This window comes from Cebus imitator, unplaced genomic scaffold (genome assembly GCF_001604975.1).
Source record: "Cebus imitator isolate Cc_AM_T3 unplaced genomic scaffold, Cebus_imitator-1.0 Scaffold83, whole genome shotgun sequence".
NCBI classification, from domain to species: Eukaryota; Metazoa; Chordata; class Mammalia; order Primates; family Cebidae; genus Cebus; species Cebus imitator.
In genome coordinates this window covers 878560-895309 of record NW_016107398.1, presented here as the reverse complement: position 1 = coordinate 895309, position 16750 = coordinate 878560, and the positions used below count along the sequence as shown (strand labels likewise).

At 37.8% G+C, this 16750-nt stretch overlaps 1 protein-coding gene across 1 annotated transcript in view; it reads left to right on the top strand.

Moving 5' to 3' along the window:
• CCDC175 (coiled-coil domain containing 175) overlaps positions 1–16750 on the top strand; it is a 63833-nt gene that overhangs the window by 14119 nt on the left and 32964 nt on the right. Inside the window, exons 6-8 of the mRNA XM_017533907.2 lie at positions 1511–1633; positions 4033–4142; positions 8743–8824. Coding sequence (XP_017389396.1) covers positions 1511–1633; positions 4033–4142; positions 8743–8824 — 315 coding nt within the window. The remainder of the gene's footprint in view (positions 1–1510; positions 1634–4032; positions 4143–8742; positions 8825–16750) is intronic.

Genomic DNA, 16750 nt, shown 5'->3' with positions numbered 1-16750 from the left:
AGGAGTTCGAGACCAGCCTGGCCAACATGATGAAACCCCATCTCTACTAAAAATACAAAAATTATGCATGTGGTGGCGGGCACCTATAATCCCAGCTACTCGGGAGGCTAAGGCAGGAGAATTGCTGGAACCCCAGAGGCAGAGGTTGCAGTGAGCCGAGATGACACCATTGCACTCCAGCTTGGGTGACAACAGAGAGACTCCAGCTAAAAAAAAAAAAAAAAATTGTGCCCATCCCTGGAACAACAATGCACTGTAAGGGAATGTCATGTCCAGTGGGTTAGACCAACTGAGGTGGATGTATATTAAAGAATCGACCACCAGTGTTTACTAAAGACACATCATAGTCCGTGGTCACAACCTATTCTTTCCCTTCCTATGAGAAAGGAAAAACTATTACAGGTGTCAGAGAATCTTCAACCTATAATATTCCCCACAACACCAAACAAAATAGTAGTTGCTAATTTTATTTCTATGATTGCAAGACCTCGGGAGAAGGCTTCAGCCAAAGTATGAATGCAAAGTTTTCAATTTCCTTTCTTTTAGGCATGTACCACCATGATGGGATAATTTTTTAATTTTTTGTGGAGACTGGGCCTCATTATGTTGCCCAGGCTAGTCTTGAACCCATGGCTTCAAGTTGTGTTCCTGCCTCAGCCTCCTAAAATGCTGGGATTAGAGGCATGAACCACCTCTGGGCCAGATTTTCAATTTTCAGCAAATTTTATTAATCATGAAGTTTCATTCATATGCATCTGTGCCCTGGCACAGTGATAATTGGTAATGATCATATTTATTCAGAGTAGCCACTTTGGGTGAAGCAGCTGGTGGCTTTAATGAGAAGTCACCCAGGCATATGATTTCATAGCTCTTTAATACAGAGTTGAATGTGCTTTCCCAGGCCTTTCCAGGCCTTTCTACTTAATTAATTACCTTGTTCTTGGTAATCCATTTTACAGACAAATCCATGATATGTTTGATTTTGATAAGAGAGTGACATAGTTCATTAGGGTCTAACAAGTGATATTGTGATAAAATGGTAAGAAGTTTTCCAGGATTACAGGCTGCTCTGTCTTTAATGATTTTGTTTGCTCTGTGTTTAGCTGGTTTTATTTCCCATGAAATAATGTTAATTTAGATTCCTAGATAATTTCTTCATTCCTTTTACTTTTCTTGTCTGCTTAATACACTGTAAATCTGGTCACTACTGCTGTGGTGATTTACTAGTAAATCACTACTGTGGCAATTGCTTTTATCATTAGTTATTAATAATCATTATTATTGCTCTTAAAAATTTACTATTTCAATATTCAGTAATTACAGTTTGGCTCTTGTGGTTCATGATTTTTCCTGTGATACTACTAAATAAGCAAACCCTAGTTTTTTTGTTTGTTTATTGGTATACTTGGATTGAATATGTTATACTTAGATTAAATATGAATTAGGTTGACACATTTTTTAAAGGATTTTCTAAACTTTTTAAATTGGTTTATTATGCTTGTCACTATAGATTAATGAATTTAAAAATATCTGTGAAATAAAGAAAATTGAGACTTATGAAAAGAAGAAAGAATTGGATAAATTACAAACTAAAGTATCAAAAATAAAAGAAACAGTTACTACTTCTGCAGTGGTAAGAAAGAATAAACTATGTATGTATTTTAAGCCTTATCTAGGTACCTCAATAAAAAAGGAGTTGATTTTAATTCATCTTTATGCCATGCTGAGAGGATGTTTTCTGCACATCAACATTTTCTGACACTTCCTTTATAGTGTTATGGTGCAATTGTGGTTTCCTCCTCAAGAATATAATGGGAAGAAGGAAATTAGGAATGCCTTAAGTACCAACTGAATTTGATGGGCCAAATTACTATGAAAATATTGATTTAAAAAAACAGAACTAAATGTGGAATAATAGAACAGAGTTTAGGCTCTCTGTTAATATTGGGTACAGCAACATTAATATGTAAAGGAGATCATGTGTCTGTTGAACTAGAAAATAAATATGTCAGAACTCTGTACTTCTGTTAAAAGACTGTGATAACATTTGCTGAAAGGCAGCACTATGATAAGTATTTTGTGAGGATTATCTTTATTTTAGAGGCGAGAAAATATAAGCTGATGGAGGTGACTATAATTGAAGTGGTTAACGTAAATACTACTTGTATGTTAATTAAAACAAAAATGCCTGTTAACCTCTTATCACAATTAAATTAATGAATCTTTATTTTTTTCTATATGTCTTGAAAAGTCACATGTAAAACTATACTATGGGGTGGTTCTGCTCGTCTTAATTACAATATATCTATTATGATATCCAATTACAAAACATTAGTAAAATGAAAAATTTCTCATAAATATGTGCATTAAAAAAATCATTATCTGTTTTTAAATTTCAACATAGTAAGGAAGCACTAGGCCTACAGGAAACTATAGAGGCTATATATAACATATTTTATCTGCATGCCCAAGCTCCTGTTTCCAGTTTTGCCCTCATAAATCGTAAATCAAGCCCACCAACAACTAGCTTGGGAAAATGAAGTATGTGTTCCTTAGCCTATACTCTGAAGGTCTCTAAAGCCAAATTAGAAAGGCTTGAAGGTGGCAGGAGTAAATTCGCCTCTGGGTCCGTTCCCACTCTCCACAAGCCAGCCTGCCCACCCTCTTACCCTTCCATCAGTAGAAAATAGTTTATTAAGCACAAACTTAAGTATCACACAGAACTGGGTTCAAATCTTAGTTCTACAAACCTGAAATTTCCTCATCTATAAAATGTAAGTATTAATATTGCCTACTGCAGAGCATTTTTGTGGAGATTAAATGAAGTCATGCCTATTAAGTGCTTTATATTTGGGAGTTCATTGTCATTGTTGTTGGCTGAGGTTAGCAAACAGTATTTTGGCTATAGACTGAGACCACAAGGAATTTCAAATTTACTCTCACATGGGACATGTGGTTCAGAAGTCTCTGCAGCCAGGTTATGTTGATAGGAGTTGGCAGAAAAAAAATAATAGCATGTGACCCTTAAGGCGGCCTACCTGTCTAGGCAAGGAGGACTAAGGATAAAAGATAACAGATGTCAGACCGATTAGGCCTTGAGCATGTATCACTAAATCTGATGACTGATCAGAGGCCTCTCAACATTCTGCTCATTTTGATGGTAGTTCTATGACTCCTGTTAGCTCTGGAACTAGCTATTGGTGCACAAGAGAAAGAAACCGTTTTGAGTAGCTTTTACCCACGTCTCTCACCTGGCATGGCTGAAAGCACCTCAGTTCTCCCCACAGGTGTATCTCTGATACCACATTGCTGTCCAGGGTTAGATGGCATTAAATATTATGTCCATGGTAATTCTATGTTGGAGAGAAGAGGAATTTGTTTCATCAGCCTTGTCTAAGCTCTATTGTCCCTCACAAGCTGAAATGCAAACCCAAGGCTGAATAAGTTTGACTTTCTTCTTCTTGATCCCAAAATTGCATTGCAAAAATATGTTTCATTATAAATTTTCTCCATCAATTTTTCCCTCTTTTAAATTATAACTTTTTTTTAATAGTATCCAATTATTCCATTTCCTAAATTTAGATTAACTATTAAGAAATAAAAATTATTTTCAGCATGAACATAGCTATCAAGGGAAACAAAAGACCCAATTTGTTCTGACTTTTTAAAATAATACTCATTTCAATCTCCTGGGATGATAAATGAAGATGATTGTGACAATATGGATTTGTTTAATTTTTCAAGTGGTAGACAAAGTTAATTCTTATCTCAAAAAATTTTAAAAGTAGTCACATTCTCACTGCTGTATTTAGCCATTTTCCCCTGTAAATTTTGGGTTTTTCTGATGATTTCAGAATTATGTGTGTCCAAGTTTATTTTATAGAGAAACAATTATGATTGCTTTTTTTTCCTGGTAGTGTACCCCGATTGTAAAAGTTGAATGAGTAACTCATGAATATTGAGTGGAATTGAACTGCTGTTATAAATCACTTGGTGATGATTAGATACCATATTTTGTTTAATTTTTAATAGGTTCTTAGTGATCACAACTTAGAGATAGCACAACTACATGAATCGATAAGGTATTGGGAACAACAAGTCAGTGAGCTAAGGAAAGCCCTTGTGATTCTGGAGACTAAACTGTGAGTGTAACGCTTTATTTTTACTGAAGTGTTTCAAGATATGTTAATATGGTATTATAATATAGTTATGCTATGTGTTCACTTTTAAAAACATGTCTTTAATTTGACACGAAAATTGTATTCTCTTAGTTTACTAAAATATGTGTGATAGTTTTGTGGAATCACCTTTTTGTTGTAAAATTAGTCCTTCAAATGATCAAGAGAAAAAATTAAAGATGCTGTCAGCTTGGGGAAAGGAAGGGACTCTTTGGAATGTATGTATTATTCCTATTTCAGTTACTGACTCACTACAAACAAAAATGCTCATGGGGGAAGGCATTAGTGGGACGTAGCATAGGCTACAACCCATCTAGCCATGCTGTTAGAGTTGTTCTTATTCAAGGGAGACTTGCCAAACTTCCTGAGAAAATATAGGGAAGTCCAGGGGAAAACTGCTGCACATGGGACTAGAACCAGAAACTGAAGGAGGCATTCCATCCATCCAAAGCCTCAGTCTGTGCTTCATTTTGTGAAAGCATTTCATTTGTCTCTTTATCTGCATATGGTATTCTCTTCTTGGTGAGCACATGGCAACCTCTGGCTATGCCATATCCTCTGAATTGACCTTGCACAGGTCCAACTGTCTTTAAAGATTGATCAACACACTCTCTCCCCAGAAAATCCCCAGATTTCACATCAGAATATGTTTGGCTCAGCTTTGGTTCCTAATCCAATCAGCTCTGCACAAGAAGATGGAGTCTTACTTATAACATGGCTTCCGGGGACTACTCCAATGGTTCACTGACAGTTTAAGAAACAAAATGTGGACTGAGTAGATTCCAAAAAGACAAGTAACGTCACATGTAGAATCCTGTTATAACATAGGTCATTTCTATATACATTTGAATATATTGCAGTTAAAATTATAATAGGTCTTTCAAAACAGCAATGCTGATTTATCATTATCAGTTCATAAAATGGCAACAATCTTTATCTTCAGTATCAGATTAAAAAATAAGAAAACTCAATTAATACCACAACTACAACTCAAAAAAAAACAAAAACTCTTATTTTGTGATTCAATAGTATTAGTTTACATATATTTTGAAGAAAAAGCAGGCAAGAAGTCATAGTGGAAGATGTGGATTAGTTCAAATTATTTCTAGCTGTTACGAATAAAAACCTCATTACATTGATGAAATTTTATTTATAAGCCATCTTCATGTTAGCTAACATGTATAAGGATTCATTGATCTTCCATTTGTAGTGATTTATCATTATTTATAATCCCAGCTTTTTAAGAGTTTGGATTCATGTAGAATCTCACCAAAGAAAAGTGCTTTATATTAACGTGGTGATCAAGGACATAAGTTATTCTCCCTTTTATTAAAAAAAACTTTACTTTTTCTTCTTTATTACCTGGAAAATTAAAAGAAAGTTCTTTGTATTCTTCCTGTTTTCTTCCTTAGCTGATTTCCTCTATCTGTGAAGATAGGGAGAGGCAATCTAGGTTCCTGCTAGGTGGATTTGAAGAATCAGTGCTGTTTTATAAGATTTCTATAAGAAATTATACAAGAAACTAAAATAATTTTCAAAATGCATTTTCCTATCAATCTATAACCCTTTATTTTACTTCATGAAATCTTTTTTTTTTTTTTTTTTTTTTTTTTTTTTTTTTTTTTTTTTTTTTTTTTTTTTTTTTGAGGGGGAGTCTCGCTCTGTCGCCAGGCTGGAGTGCAGTGGTGTATTGAGGAAAACAAAATCACTCAACCACAAGTTTAAATCCCTTGTGTGGGCCGGGTAGGGTTTGTTATACCTGTAATCCCAGCCCTTTGGGAGTCCGAGGCGGGTGGATTACAAGGTCAGGAGTTTGAGACCAGCCTGGCCAATATGGTGATACCCTGGCTCTACTAAAAATACAAAAATTAGCCTGGCGTGGTGGTGGGCACCTGTAGTCTCAGCTGCTCAGGAGGCTAAGGCAGGAGAATTGCTTGAACCTGGGAACTGGGAAGCGGAGGTTGCAGTGAGTCCATACCATGCCACTATACTCCAGCCTGGGTGACAGAGCAAGACTCCAACTCAAAAAAAAAAAAATTCCATGTGTGTTTGGACAACTAAGAGTAACTCTAATGCTCCATAATTCTACAGGAGACGGCTGGGCGTGGTGGCTTACGCCTGTAATCCAAGCACTTTGGAGGCCAAGGCGGGCGGATCCACTGAGTTCAGGAGTTCAAGACCAGCCTGACCAACATGGTGAAACCCTGTCTTAAAAAAAAAAAAAAAAATCTACAGGAGGCATTGTCGTTTGATCCTTGTTCTTTCTTATCATTGATATCCAGTGTGATTACACAGATGAAGACAAATCCAATGCCTACCTTTTAAAATCACTATTGTGTTTATTTGCTCTTCAGCTGGCTTTCAGCACATGAGAAATGTGAAAGTTAAATGTTGTATATAAATGACATCCAATTTGTGGCCTAGAGTATATACTTGCCATTAAAGTGTATGAAGCTATGAAGACTATAGATGCTTTTTTGAGCTAACATGGTTTCAGAATTGCCACAGTTACCAATGATTTCCATCCTGTTAAACTTTAGTGGTCTAGTCAACCCCTGAAAGTTCTCAAATTCATAATAGGATTTGACAGTTTATCACTTCCACCTCCTTGAAGTACTTTCTTCACTTGGCTTCCTAAATATCATATTCTCTTATTTTACTCACCACACTGCTGCTTTTCAGGATCCTTTACTTGTTCTAATTCTTTTTTCTGATTCTAAAGTTCAAGTTCTTGGCTAGGCGTGCTAGCTCACGCCTGTAATCCCAGCACTTTGGGAGACCGAGGCGGGCAGATCACGATGTCAGGAGTTTGGGACCAGCCTGGCCAACATGGTGAAACCCCGTCTCTACTGAAAATACAAAAATTAGCTGGGCATGGTGGCATGTGGCTGTAATCCCAGCTACTTGGGAGGCTGAGGCAGGAGAATTGCTTGAACTGGGGAGGCAGAGGTTGTGGTGAACCAAGATCGTGCTACTGCACTCCAGCCTGGGTGACACAGTGAGACTCCTTCTCAAAAAAGAAAAATGTCAAGTTCTCAGTCCTTCACTATTCTCTTCTCATACCCTCCCTATGTGATTTTATTCAGTCTCATGACTTTAAATACTTTCTTTCCTTCAATGACTTGAGCTCTAAATGCAGATAGTATATACTTTACTTGACCTTTCCTCTTGGAGGATGTCTATTATATATCTCAAACATAACATGTCCTGAACAGAACTGTTGATTTCTCACCTTCCTGAAACAGCTTTTCCCACAGTCTTCCATCAGTTAATATGGCACCACTATTTACCTAGTTACTCCAGCCATAAGCCCAGGGGTCATCTACCATTTCTGCTTTACTCACTACCCAGCCCTGACTCAACTCTTACTCCAGCCAAATTCAAAGTCACATCTTATTGCCTTCATCTTCAAAATACATGCTGACTACATCTATTTCTTACCACTTCCACCACTGTCCCCTTAGCCTGAACAGCCGTGATCTCTTCTGGACCACCACCAGAGCCTTCTACATGATCTTCCTCCACAGTTGTCTTTCTCCACAGAGTAACCAGAGTCATCTTTACAAGGTATCCATAAGTTCATGTTGCTCTTCTGCTTAAATAATCCACCCCTGTTCCTTTCGGAATAAAATCTGAACTTCTAGCCTGGCCTTACACCCTGCATGATCTAGTCTCAGTCTTTGTCTCCAGCCTCCTCATCCTTCATCCTCGAATACACCAAGCTTTTTCCTACCTCTGTCTTGTTACCTGATGTTTCTTCTGCCTGAAAAGCTCTTCCTTCAGATTTTCATGTTGCTGGCTCCCCTTAACATTCAGGTCTTTTCACAGGTCATCTCAAAGAGGTCTTCCCTGACCACCTGTCTAGACCAGCATTCTTGCTCTCAAGATCCTTTTGTGGTTTATCCTGCTTTGTGTTCTATGGAGCACTTAATAGTATCTGAGATACATTACTTGTTTTTTGATAACTTGCTTATCTCCTGACTCCTCCATGGAATGTAGTTTTCATAAGGGTAGGGACCTTGCATATGCTGTATCCCTAGTACCTGAAACATATCTGGCAGCATATGTGTTCAATAATTACTTCTTTTTTCTTTGAGATGGTGTCTTGCTCTGTCACCAGGCTGGAGTGCAGTGGTGTGATATCTGCTCATAGCAGCCTCCCAGGTTCAAACAATTCTCCTGCCTCAGCCTCCCGAGTAGCTGGGACTACAGGTGCGCGCCACCATGCCCGGCTAATTTCTGTATTTTTAATAGAGATGGGTTTCACCATGTTGGCCAGATGGTCTCAATCCCTTGATCTCATGATCCACCTGCCTCGGCTTCCCAAAGTGCTGTGATTACAGGCGTGAGCCACTGCATCTGACCAATAATTGCTTCTTAAGTAAAAGAATAAATAAAATATTAATTCATCAGTTCAAAGGAGTACACATTTTTGCATATTTTATAAATATATACATACATATGTGGGGAGATGGGGACTGGAACTTTTTGATTTCATAAGTAAATATGACTTTTGTGGAAAGTATGTTCTTATATGAATCTGTTTGGTTTCCTTTGTTCATAGGGGTTTTTTCACAGATAACAGGGAAAAACTGGATGGTACATCTAATTATGAAAAAACTGAATTCCTGAGCAAGATAAAAGAGGTAAGAAAGCAGAAATGATTACTTTTAGGTTATATTTCATTTTTAGTTAATATTTAAAATATGCGAGAAATACAGATTTTGTTCAAAAGGATATTTTTCATTGACCAATAATATGGTTATTTGTAGTAATTAATTTAAAATTTTTATCTCCTCCCAAAATACTTTAAATATGTGAAAGAGCAAAGGTTGTCCATGTACAGAGGAATTGTTTTTTGGTAACTTTTCATGTGAGTATGGGTACATTAGGAATATCCATGATTAATAGATTAATGGATATTTTTTATGTGAATTATTTAGAAAGTTATAATCATCTTGCTGTTGTGTTGCATCTGTGAAGTGCAGCAACCTGTTCTACACTTAAGAATATTCTAAATATTATATATCATATTGTGATTGTTAATACTGACTGTCAACTTGACTGGATTGAAAGATGCAAAGTATTGATCGTCGGTGTGTCTGTGAGGGTGTTGCCAAAGGAGATTAACATTTGAGTCAGTGGGCTGGGAAAAGCAGACCCACCCTTAATCTGGGTGGGCACAATCTAATCAGTTGTCAGTGTGGCCAGGATATAAAGCAGGCAGAAAAACATGAAAAGACTAGACTGGTTTAGCCTCCCAGCCTACATCTTTCTCCTGTGCTGGATGCTTCCTGCCCTTGAACATCAGATTCCATGTTCTTCAGCTTTGGAACTTGGACAAGCTTCCTTGCCCCTCAGCTTGCAGATAGCCTATTATGGGACCTTATGATTGTGTGAGTTAATATTCCTTAATAAACTCCCCTTTATATATACATTTATTCTATTAATTCTGTCCCTCTAGAGAACCCTGACTAATACATATAATATTCTAAATACGTAATTAGAAGTATTTGAGTCAGATTTAGCCCCAAGGAGAATTCACTAGACATTTTTCAAACTTAGGTTAAAAAAAACCTGTCATATCATATGTAAAAAATCATGTGGGTAAACCAAGATTTAGCCTCAAAATATTCAATGCAGCATTCATTAGGATAGTAAGAAATTGGGGGTGAGGGTGAAAAATACAGTTAAAATTCAACGAAAAGGCCTTGGTTAAATAATTATCAGTATTGCTTATAATATGTTACTGAGTCTGGGTACTGTGGCTCATGCCTGTAATCCCAGAGCTTTGGAAGTCCGAGGTGGGTGGATTACCTGAGATCAGGAGTTCAAGACCAGCCTGACCAATATGGTGAAACCCTGGCTCTACTAAAAATACAAAAATTAGGTGTGGTGGCTGGCACCTGTAGTTCCAGCTAGTGGGGAGGTTGAGACAGGAGAATTGCTTGAACCCTGGAGGCAGAGGTTGTGGTGAGCTGATATCACGCCACTGTATCCAGCCTGGGTGACAGAGCGAGACACCCTCTAAAAAAGAAAAAGAGACAACAGTATGTATGATATGATTCAATTTAATTATTTATATATACAAATACACATACACACTAGACATAACTGAAATTCTTCTTGTCCCTTGTATTGAAGGAGAAATGTCCTTAGTGTCTCTTCCCCTCACCTCATGTATTCTTTTCTTTTTTTTTGAGACAGTCTCGCTCTGTTGCCCAGGCTGGAGTGCAATGGCATGATCTCAGCTCACTGCAACCTCTGCCTCCTGGGTTCAAGCAATTCTCTTGTCTCAGCCTCCCAATGACTGGGATTACAGGCATGTGCCACCACACCCGGCTAATTTTTGTGTTTTTAATAGAGACAGGGTGATGACATGTTGGACAGGCTGGTCTCAAAATTCTGACCTGAAATGATCCACCCACCATCTCACTCTGATGCCCAAGCTGGAGTGCAGTGGCACAGTCACAGCTTACTACAGCCTTGACCTCCTAGGTCTAGGCGATCCTCCTGATGCAGCCTCCTGAATAGCTGAGGCCACAGGCACTCACCACCACACCCAGCTAATTTTTAAATTATTTGCAGAGGCAAGGTCACTCTATGTTTCCCAGGCTGGTCTTGACTCCTCAGCTCAAGCAATCCTCCTGCCTTGGTCTCCCCAAATGCTGGGGATTACAGGTGTGAGTCACCAAACCCTGCCATACATACTTAATTGTAATCATTCAGGACTTGAGTCAGGTACTCTCTTGTCTACATCCTCTGTCTTTGTTTTGCCCAAGTCAACCAGGATATAAAATTCGTATCTTTCACTAGTTTCTAAAACAAATACAATTATACTAAGCATTTCATGATCTATTGCAAACTCTGTTGGAAGTTTTAGTGGTTATGGGGAGAAATCCTGTTGCAGGATCTTCTCGCATTTTTGTGAGAAAGATGGCTTTCTCTCAAAGCCATCTTGTTCACCACCTTTTCTTTCTCTCACAGTTCCTCATCTATCTTCTTGCTGTAGGATACCACCCCACATCCAAATTCTTCTCCCTCTTTTACAAAGCATAGTATCTGCCTCTGCACCCATGCCCTGAGGCTTATCAGGGATATCAAAGGCAGCTCCCTCCCAGAAGAATGATTTGTACTAATTAAATGCTTTCCACTTTTGCTTTTGTGAGCTATCAGCATTAGAGATGGCTTCCCCTCTGGGCTACTCTGATTCTTTTAGTTGCAAGGATCCCTAATAACAGGCAGAAACCAAAGTTGGTTTATTGGCTGATTGGTTGGTTGGTTGGTTTCAAATTTGTCTTTCATTTTCTGAGCAAAATATTATTTTTCCTATATATATTCCAATAGGGAATATGTATTATCCCCAACTTTCTGACAATAACTCCACATTTTCTAGCCCACATGATTTTCTGAATAGTCTAGGACCCCTAAACTGGCATGGATTACTTGGTCAAAGGAGCAGCTGTAGAGGAGTTTCCCTTTAATCCGTAGCCATTAGCTAAATTCCATGTTTATAAGTGAATGATCACTTCAAGAGTGCAAGGCTCTGACCTATTTATTATTTTCACTGGAATAGAAACTATGGGCTCTTAGTGACATCCAATCATAGTTCTTATGAGTTATTGGAGAAGCATTCAAAGATGACATTAAACTCTAACTCTACCTTTTTTTCTCCAGCATCTCCCCACCCCCACCAGCCTCAGGCAACCATCATTCTGCTCTCTACTTCTGAGTTGATTTTTTTTAGATTCTATATATAATTGGGATCATGCAATATTGTTTTTCTGTACCTGAATTATTTCATTTAACATAATGTCCTCCAGATTGGTCCATGTTGTCACAAATGACAAGATTTTCTTCTTTTTTAAGGTTGAATATATTCAATTATGTATGTATATATCACATTTTCTTTATCCATTCATCTGCTGATGAACACTTAGGTTGATTCCACATCTTAGCTACTGTGAATAGTGCTGCAGTGAATATAGAAGGGCAGATATCTCTTTGCCATACTGATTTCATTTCCTTAGGATATATACCCAGCAGTAGGATTGTTGGATTTAACTTTTTTTATTATAAAATATTACATATTACAGAATAATACATAAACCATAGATATATAATATTTATGTACATATCTTTTTGATGAATATATTAATTTTAACAAAGTGCAGTTTATTAATTTTTTCTTTTTAGTTAATGTTCCTTATGTCCTATGTCATGAGAATATTCTCTTCTGTTACCATTGAGAAGCTTTGTTATTTGACCTTTCACACTTAAGACTATGAGCCATCTGGAATGTATGTGTGTGTGCTTTGAGATAGTGGGCAAGATTCGTATTTTTCCTTGAGGTTGTCCAATTAACCAGCACCATTTACTGAAAATACAATCCTTTTCTTCACCACATTGTGGTCATACTATTGTCATAAATCAAGTGTGGGTAATAAATATACATGTGGATTGTTGACTCTGTTCATTTGAACTATTCATCTCTCCTCACATTAAAACAATATTGTCTTAATTATAGCTCTAAAATGAGTTTTTATGGCTAGTGGTATAAGTCCTTCACCTTTTTCTTCATAATTGTTCCAGTTTGACCTTTTCAATTTCTATCAGTTTGTCAAGTTCTTCCAAAAAAACCTTAGATTTTGATTAGGATTGTATTAAATTTATAAATCAATTTGAAGAGGATTTCACATTTTCACAATATTGAAGCTTCCGGTTCATTAACATGGCATGTCTTTTATTTAGATATTCTTTGTTCCCTTCGCCTTAGCTGTTTAGTTTCACTATGATGTGTCCCAATTATTTTTTTGTTTTTCCTCCTTGGAATTTATTTGGCTCCTTAAATCTGAGACTTTATATATCTCATAAGTTCTGCAAAATTTTCAGCCATTATATGTTCACCTGTTTCTTTTGTCCTATTCTCCCTGTGTTGCCCAGGCTTATCTCTAACTCCTGGGCTCAAGCAATCCTCCCACCTCCGTTTCCCAAAGTGCTAGGATGACAGGCTTGAGCCACCATGCCTGGCCTACAGTAGATTTTGATGGATCTGTTTCACAGTGTTGATTTTACTCAAATGTTTAGAAACTCTAGATATTTGTTCATCTTTTAATTGTATGTGTGTGTGTGTGTGTGTGTATATAAATATATATATATAAAATATATATATATATATTTTTTTTTTTTTCTTTTTTCTTTGAGACAGGATCTTGCTCTGTCACCCAGACTGGAGTACAGTGACATGATAATGGCTCACTGCAGCCTCACGACCTCCCAGTCTCAAGCGATCTTCCTATCTCAGCCTCCCAAAGTAGTAAATTACAGGTGTGAGCCACTGTAGCCAGCCTTAATTGTGCATTCTTCTTGTCTCTTCTGTTTACTGAGCCTGCATGTAGTAATTTTGTGGGAGGTGCTGGGTGCAATGGTGTGCCTGTAATCTCAGCTACTAAGGAGGCCAAGGTGGGAGGATCATTTGAGCTCAGGAGTTTGAGACCAACCTGGGCAACATAGTGAGATGCCATCTCTCAATAGAAAAAGGAAAAGAAGAAACAAAAATAATTTTGTGGCAAGAGTGGGATGTGTTGATTGGGCTTATACATGTGGGGGTGGGAGGGATATATGTTAGGAAAAAAAGGACCTGTCTTGTCTTAGGTGTAACAATTCTATACCCAATTCTAGACTCCTGGGGTTAGTTACTGCCTGTGGTACTCACCGGTTTGGTGTGGAGAAAATCTCCACTACCGTTGGCTGATTAGTATAAGTGTCAGAAGTAAGGGAAGAAGTTGAAGCAAATACTCCATTTACAGTGGCTCAATTGGCCACCACAGGGAATGGCCCAGGGCCCTCTTTTCTTTGTATCAATTAACTCTGACATTAGGGTAGAGTTCTTTCTTAACCTTTCTACTTTTGTAATAGACTTATGGTGCAAGACATTTTTCTGCCAGTGTCAATCTTTTTCTGAGGCTCCGATTGTATGTATGCAATTATTCGTTCTAATATATGTATCCTCTACATATCATATCCACTATTCTGTATTTTCAACTTTTTGTCTCCCCTTCCTGCATTTTAAGCAGAGTGGTCTTATTTGAATTCTTAATTTTGGCTATTGTATTTCTCATTCATTCATTTAATTTTTTGAGACAGAGTCTCACTCTGCTGTCCAGGCTGGAGGGCAATGGTGCTATCTCAGCTAGCTGCAGACTCTGCCTCCTGGGTTCAAGTGATTCTCCTGCCTCAGCCTTCTGAGTAGCTGGGACTACAGACATGTGCCACCATGCCCAGCTAATTTTTGTATTTTTAGTAGAGACAGGGTTTTGCCATGTTGGACAGGCTAATCTCAAACTCCTGACCTCAGGTAATTCACCCGCCTTGGCCTCCCAAAGTTCTGAGATTACAGGTGTGAGCCACCATGCCTGGCCCATTATTGTGTTTTTCAACCGGTAATTTTTTGTTACCTTTCAGATCTACTGTGTCACTCATTACCATTTCTAATTCCCTGTTATCATTTTCAAGAATGTCTGTTTCTTCAATCATAATAAGCATACTAGTTTTATAGTTCAGTGTCTGATAATTTCAGTATCTTATGTCTTTATGGGTCTGTAGTCTGTTTCTGCAGTGTGTCATTTCTGCCAATGTTTGTTCATGCTCTTATTTCCTTCTGTTCCTGGTGGAAAACTGTATGCTGAACATTGTACTTAAAAAAAATGTTTGTGTTACAGTTTGGCTGTGTGTCCCCACCCAAATCTCATCTTGAATTGTACTCCCATAATTCCCACATGTTGTGGGAGGGACCTGGTGGGAGATAATGTGAATCATGGGGGCAGTTTCCCTCATACTGTTCTTGTGGTAGTGAATAAGTCTCATGAGATCTGATGGTTTTATCAGGGGTTTCTGCTTTTGCATCTTCCTCGTTTTCTCTTGCTGCCTTCATGTAAGAAGTGCCTTTCACCTCCCACCATGTTTCTGAGGCCTCCCCAGCCATGTGGAACTGTAAGTCCAATTAAACCTCTTTTTCTTCCAAGTTGTGATTATGTCTTTATCAGCAGCATGAAAATGGACTAATATGGTTTGTAAAAGCAATTTGAGGCTTAAGATAATGATGTTTACCCCAGGAGCAGTTTACATTCACTTCTGTCAGATGGGTAGGGTGTTACAAGTTCCAAGCTACCTTAATCCATGCTAAGCATCCCTCCCTGGTGATCAAAGTCAAGCTGGACTTGTTAACTTTCAATTTACCTTTATCCAGAGGGTGAAGCTCTTTGGAATTCCATACTGAAATAGTGGGAGGTTTATGTAGGCTCAGCACCTGGATGAGCAGTACATGTTGGCTTTTGTTCCACTTGCCATGCAAAAAACCCAAAACTTGGTTTTCACGTGGTTTCTTCTATGTTACAAATGTCTTCAGGGCAAGAGGAATTTTAAGTGCTAGCCTTATCACTCTGGATTCTTGCATTCTTAGATTCAAGTACATGCGCAGATTTGTTACAAGGGTATATTGCATAATGCTGAGGTTTGAGCTTCTAATGATCTCGTCACCCAGGTAGTGAACATAATATCTGATGGGTAGTTTTTCAAACCTTCCCCACTTCTTCTCTTCACCTTTTTGGAATCCCAGTGTCTATTGTTTCCATCTTTGGGTCCATATGTACCTAATGTTTAGTTCCTACTTAGAAGTGAGAACATGCAGTATTTCCTTTTCTGTTTCTGGATTAATTCACGTAGGATAATAGCCTCTAGCTGCATCCATACTGCTAGAAAGGACATGATTTCATTCTTTTTTTACGGCTGCATAGTGTTCTATGGTGTATAAGTACGACATTTCCTTTATCCAGTCTCCAATCCACTGTTCATGGGCACCTGGGTTGATTCCATGTCTTTGCTGTTGTGAATAGTGCTGCAATAAACATACAAGCACAGGTGTCCTTTTGGTAGAATAATTTGTTTTCCTTTGGATATATACTCAGTAATGGGATTGCTGGGTTGAGTAGTAATTCTGTGTTTTTTTTTGAGTAATTCTTTATTATCTTGTGAGTTCCTCAACACTTCTACAAATATTTGTCCCCAGACACAAGGTTGTTTTGAACTACTCAGCTCACTTTTTCTGCTAAACTTGACTTTCTTACCTTATTTGAAACAAACCAATATAAGCACAAAATTCATATCTCATGTAGAACACTGGTGGGTACTATTTTTTGTCCTCAAGTAGAAATATCTCATATGAAGCAAGCATAATATCAACTCAAAGACGTTTTGAGCAAGAGCTTCTAAGTATGTTACATTTTCTTTTATATTTTGTAGAGTTTATATTCTGGAAGAAGGACACATAACTGTTGCTGAACGATCACAGTTTATTCCTCCCATTTTGTATTTCAATATGGATTATTACTCTGTGGTTTTGAAGCAGGGTTTACTACTTTTCTATACTTAAAAAAATTTATAGTAGAGGCCCCAAAATGTACAGTTGCACATTTGCTATAGAATTAAATCACTCAACATTTATGGCATGTTCACCGTGTGCTAAGCAATATACCAGGTGCTCTCCGAGTTGCCACCTGATGCAGATCCCCTCA